We start from the raw sequence: 6,020 nt of genomic DNA on the forward strand, positions 1-6,020 counted from the left end.
CCCAAAAAACGTCCTCCCTCGTCAGTGAGCACGCGGTGGCCGGCGGCAGCTCGGCCGCAAAGCACCTTCGTCGCTCGGGCGCGGCCCCGCCTTCCCAGCAGAGCAAGCAGCGGCGGCGCGCACCTCCGGCGCGACCCCGCCCTCCCAGAGGAGCAAGCGGCGGCGAGGCACAGCTCGGGCGCGACCCTGCCCTCCCAGCGGAGCAAGCGGTGGCGGCGGCGCGCAGTTCGGGCGCGGCCCGGTCCTCCCAGCGGAGCAACCAGCGGCGGCGGCGGCGCGCAGCTCGGGCACGACCCGGTCCTCCCAGCGGAGCAACCAGCGGCGGCGAAGCGCAGCACAGGCGCGTGCAGCGGCGGCGCGCAGTACAAGCCCTTGCAGCCGCCGCGCGCAGGGCCCAGCTGCCGCCTTCTACTCTGGTGCTCGTCCCACCACCGCCTGATGCGGTTGCGGCAGCACCGGCCGACGAGGACGAGCTGTCGTCTTCCTCCTTCGGGCGTGAAAGCCATGGCTGGGAGCTGATTGCGTTTGGACTTTTTCCTAAAGGGTGTCTATGCAAAAATGTCAGGGCCCCACATGTCATAATCGAGGTTAAAATGCCCAAAACGATCGATCAGTGTTTTTTGCAAATGATTAGGACAAAAATCAGTGTTTTCTGGCACAAATTCGTAGAAGAGTCTTTTCTGCAACCTTACGCTTCAATGTGGTGGTTTTCTGCAATTCACTCCCTTTACTATGCTCCATCGATGTTGCCATATGAATGGCAGTTTCAACAATTAAGGTCGTGAGACCAGACCAACGCTTTAAGTGTCGTGGATTCTCGTTATCCTCGTATCATCTTTGATCCTCGTAGATACCAACACCTGTCACCTTAACGTCACGATTTTGCCAGACGATATGAGGTCTTAATTTGGATCATGTTTTGGGAGCCGTTAAATTGGACAACGCGTTCACCACAAATAAACATCTCAATAATCAATATTAGAAATAGTATCACAAATAACTACATATAGAATAGGCACAAATAAATCTCACGAATCTCCTATATCTCGCACACATATTTTCCGGGAATTACTCATGAATGAGAGGGGGATAACCAATAAACAGGGAGATTACATGAATATGAATCATATTGATAATATCGCAAAGAACCACAATAATATGAATGATTGATCAGATCTCAATCTCTGAATAAGTGCAAATAGAGTTACAAACCCTATCATTACAAATTGGAATAACTCTCTCTATGGTGGTGTTGTCGATGAAAGAGAGGGGTTGAAGGTCGGAGAAGGCTGGAATGAATCTAAGCGAAGGTCTTCTCTCTCTTCTTCGGATGGTGATATGGCCTCCTTTCCGATTTGTCCTCTCTCCTCTGATCAGACCTTCTCCTTCACAAAAGCTGTTTGGATAGATAACGGGGAGACGTTAGAAGCGCTTGGTACGACCGCTAGTACGAGTGCTCATGCTAGCGCTTGTACCATACACCGTTTTCTTGTCTTGTGCGTCAAATGACAAATTTTCTCAAAAGGTAAGCTGCTCCAAATTGCTTCAGTGACCAAAATATTGATTGATTTCCTTCCAGAAGTGTTCGGCCCCGCACGTCAGGTATGAAACCGAGATTTCTTCATTCTCGAAGGACCGTCGTTAGTAAAAAAGGCGAGAACTGGTAAAAAAAAAACCTTTGAAAAACCAAACAAATACTCATGTGAAAGTGTCAAAATATTGAGCCATCAGCTCTAAATCTACACCTACACGGGTCCGCACCCTCTCACTTTTGAAGCACAAGGTCTTTGGGGAAATTTTGTCTTTGGGTAAATTCGACAGTATCTATCTAAAATGATTGATGGTGTACCACCGAGAGGTGCGGCCAAAGTGTGCACTGGTTTCAGTATAACAATGTTACAACAATGAGTCTGCACCAGACAAAGCAGCAGCAGAGCAACTCATTGGCATTCATTCAGGTTGAGCAGCTATGGCGATTCGACGGGGAGCGGCGGCGGTGTCTTCTTCTTGAGGAGGATGAAGATGGCGACGCGGTTGGTGCGGAAGTCGGGGTGCCACTGCTCCTGCTCGATGCACCCGATCTCAAACTCCGCCATGGCCGCCTCCAGGAAGCACTCCACCACCACGTCTGCGAATTCATTCATTCATTCATTCAGCAATCAGCAGCAAGGCATTGACCATCATCGGATCAGACGGAACTGAATAATCGCTCACCGTTGCGGAGCTCTCCGGCGAGCAGCACGGTGGTGCGTGGCCCGGCGAGCCGGGTGAGCGTGGCCAGCAGGTCGCCGACGGCCTCCTCGCTGTACACCACGTCGGACCCCAGCACCAGCTCCGGCGGCTCTGCCTCCGGGTCCAGCCAGAGCAGCAGCTCCGGGTCCAGCTCGTACTCGTCGCCCCACACCAGCTCCGCCACCCTCGCCGAACCCCCGACGTTCTCCTCGAGGTTCTTGTGGAGCAGCCGGACGCGGTCGGGCAGGTCGGTGGCCACCACGCGAGCTCCGAGCAGCGCCGCGACGACGGACACGAGCCCGCACCCGGCGCCGAGGTCCACGGCGCGCGCCCCGCGCACCGGCAGCAGGCCGCCGTCGGCCGCGTGCTCGAGGAACTTGGCGAGCACGACGGCGCTGTCCCAGACGACGGCGCCCGTGACCCCGGAAGCCCCCCGGAAGGAGGACGGCTGCTGGTGGAGGGAGATGCGGCGGCCGCACGCGTCGATGGGGAAGGCCGGCAAGCCCTGCCGCGCGAAGGCGTTGGGCCGGTGCGACGCCGGCTGGCCCAGGCCCCAGAGCAGCATCGTCTCCGACGCCCCGCTCTCGACGCGGCGCGCCGGGCCCCCGTACGCGCCCATCACCACCTCCGGTGCCTCCTCCACCGGATCCATCGTCGGCGGGCGGCGGCGGCCGAGGAAGGGAGGAAGGTGGGGAGAAATCTGGCGAGGTTTTTTTCGTCGGAGAACTACGCTTTGTGTGGGCTTGTGGCCTGTGTTGCTGCTGGGCCGGGCCGGGATGGGGTGGCTGGGCTGGGTGGCATGGAGGCCTGGCCCGGCTACACCACTCAAGACCACATCACACGCACCCAAGGTTAGATACAACGGTGTAGAAGAACGTCTACACCACTCCTAGCACCCATGGCTAGATACAACGGTGTAGAAGAACGTCTACACCACTCCTAGCACCCAAGGCTAGATACAACGGTGTAGAAGAACGTCTACACCACTCCTAGCAACGGAAGTCGCACTACAAAGTCGGAGCCATGCCGCGGACCGAATATCATGAAGAGGCGAAGCCATGCCCGACGAACCGAGGACTCCAAGACGGTAACTTCAAGAAGGGGAACGACACCGGAGTGTCGCCGTCGCCCGATCCAAGCAATCAAGGTCTTCACCCGGAGCCACCCGAAGGGCGGAGAGAACCCGCAACGATGCCTTCAACAAGGGAACAACGCCTGCGGCCGCCGCCGGCGTCGGCCTGGCCAGCAGAGAGGAACCCGCCGCACCACCGACACCAAACGTCGGGCGCCGCCCACCACGCGATCCTCGCAGCCATGGCAACCGGTCCGCACCTAAGCCGCAAGCTCCGCCCGCGAGCCTCGCAACTCCCGCCATCAGGGCCGCCGTCCAGGCATCCAAGATCACCCCACCTCCGCTCCCACGGCACATGGACACCATCGACTAGTAAGGGGCAAAAGGAGGCTCCTCTCACCCCAAACCACGCCCGTTGGTAGGAAGGATCGCGCAGCCGACCAAAATCAGGAAGGGGAAGGTAGACGACATCTGTCGGCCCTGCCGCGGCCACTGAAAGTGCGTTATATCGATTAGAGGGGGGGTGAATTGGCGATTTTTATGAAAGTCTTCAGAACATAGAAGTTTTGAAGACAAACGATAAAATTAAACCTATTACCATGCAGCGGAAGGTAGACTACACTAGGCAAACCATAGTCAAGTATTCAATGAAGTGAAAGCATAAAGACTAATAGCAGCTAGGTAGTAAGGATCAGGTAGGAAGATATTGTGAAGCCAAACAGAACACGCAGTCACTCAGTGAAGACAAATGATAGTGCAAACATACAATGACTTCACAAGGAGTAACAGTAAGTAAAGTGAAGTGAAGATGAAACCAGTGACTCGTTGAAGACAATGATTTGTTGGACCAGTTCCAGTTGCTGTGACAACTGTACGTCTGGTTGGAGCGGCTACGTATTTAAACCTTAGGACACACAGTCCCGGACACCCAGTCCTGAACACGCAGCTCAGGACACCCAGTCCTCACCGTATTCTCCTTGAGCTAAGGTCACATAGACCTCGCCCAATCACTCTGGTAAGTCTTCAAGGTAGACTCCCAAACCTTCACAGACTTCGTTCACCGGCAATCCACAATATCTCTTGGATGCTCAGAACGCGACGCCTAACCGGCTGGAGGATGCACAGTCCTCAAGTGTAATAAGTCTTCAGATCACACAGACAAGAAGACTTAAGTGATGCCCAATTCTCTCTGGCTCTGGTGGTTAGGGCTTTATCCTCGCAAGGAATTCTCTCTCAAAGGCTTCGAGGTGGGTTGCTCTCAAACAACAAAAGCCGTTCTTTCAATCTGAGTAGCCAACCGTTTATGGTTGTAGGGGGTGGGCTATTTATAGCCACTTGGCAACCCGACCTGATTTGTCCGAAATGACCCTGGGTCATTAAGGAAATGACACGTGTTCCAACAGTCAGATTTCAAACTCACACGGCAACTTTACTTGGGCTACAAGCAAAGCTGACTTGTCCGACTCTGGACAAGATTCACTCTCATAGTCTTCACTCGAAGACATAGGTTTTTGGTTTAGGCATCACTTCAGTCATTCTGACTGGTTCTCTTGGACCCCACTTAACAGTACGGTGGTTTCTATGACTCAACACAAAAGAAAAAGAACTACGAAAGATCTAAGTCTTCGAGCTCCATAGGCTTCATATAGTGTCTTCTCTTGTCATAGTCTTCAATGTGAATATCTTCATATACCACCTTTGACTTCAATGTCTTCATACATTTTTAGGGGTCATCTCTGTTAGTAAAACCGAATCAATGAGGGACTTCTACCTGTGTTATCCTGCAATTCTCACAAACACATTAGTCCCTCAACTAGGTGTTCGCACACGAACACGTCACCGTGTACCCTCAACGCCGGGGGTGATGCACCGCAGCTCGCGTCGAAGGAGACCTGCCGGAAGCGCGATACGCAAGACAATCCGGCGGGCGCTTTTGAGGACCCGAAACCCCACACGCCCGGGAGGGACCCCGTCAGGGCGCGTAGCGGCTATGGGCTGCCCTAGGTCGACCTGATCGCCCCTAGGGCCTCGAGGTTCGCCGCCCTACAATGAAGAAGAACGAACGAAGAACGAGGAAGAAGAAGAACAAGGGAGAAGGAAAAGTAAAGGTAAAAGATGTAGATAAATTTGTTCGATTGTGTGTTGTTCAATCGGCCATCACCCCCAACATATATAAGAGGCGGCTGGACGTCCCGTACAAGCAAAGGATTTATCTAGGCTTTCCTTACTAGAAAATTACATCAATTCACGTCCTAGAATCCTAGTTCTGGTCCCACTCGGATTCAGCCCGAATCTGGCTCAATCTTTTGTCTTGCTCCTTGCGTGGGCTGTGGAATCTGCATACGACTTCCGATGGAGACGGTTCAAATATCAATTATGTGTGCTTCGACGAGGCCAACAATCCGTATGTTGATCACTTTTCCAAATAAGGCCATCTTGAAAAGCAAAGTTGATCGTTTCGACGTTACGAACAATTCCTGTGTTGAACACTTCTTCATCCGAAGCCATCTAGATAAGTATTTGAGCCCATCTTCAGCATCTGGTCGTATTGGCCTCGACAGTTTCTACTGTTCACGGCAGCAAGCTTTCCCGGCAAGGTTACTGTTCACGGCGGCAAGCTTTCCCCGGCAGGTTACTGTTCACGGCGGCAAGCTTTCCCCGGCAAGGTTACTGTTCACGGCGGCAAGCTTTCCCCGGCAAGGTTACTGTTCACGGC

At 53.8% G+C, this 6,020-nt stretch overlaps 1 protein-coding gene across 1 annotated transcript; it reads right to left on the minus strand.

The window, feature by feature from the left end:
* Nucleotides 1–1,683: 1,683 nt before the first annotated feature.
* Nucleotides 1,684–2,946, minus strand: LOC125512477 (protein N-lysine methyltransferase METTL21D-like). The gene is made up of 2 exons (XM_048677569.1): nt 2,215–2,946; nt 1,684–2,128 (listed from the first exon to the last, which is right to left on the minus strand). The coding sequence occupies exons 1-2, from the start codon at nt 2,882–2,884 to the stop codon at nt 1,968–1,970; spliced, it is 831 nt and encodes a 276-aa protein (XP_048533526.1). The 5' UTR covers nt 2,885–2,946; the 3' UTR covers nt 1,684–1,967.
* Between the last annotated feature and the right edge of the window lie 3,074 nt (nt 2,947–6,020).

Source organism: Triticum urartu, chromosome 6 (genome assembly GCF_003073215.2).
Source record: "Triticum urartu cultivar G1812 chromosome 6, Tu2.1, whole genome shotgun sequence".
In the NCBI taxonomy this organism is placed as follows: domain Eukaryota; kingdom Viridiplantae; phylum Streptophyta; class Magnoliopsida; order Poales; family Poaceae; genus Triticum; species Triticum urartu.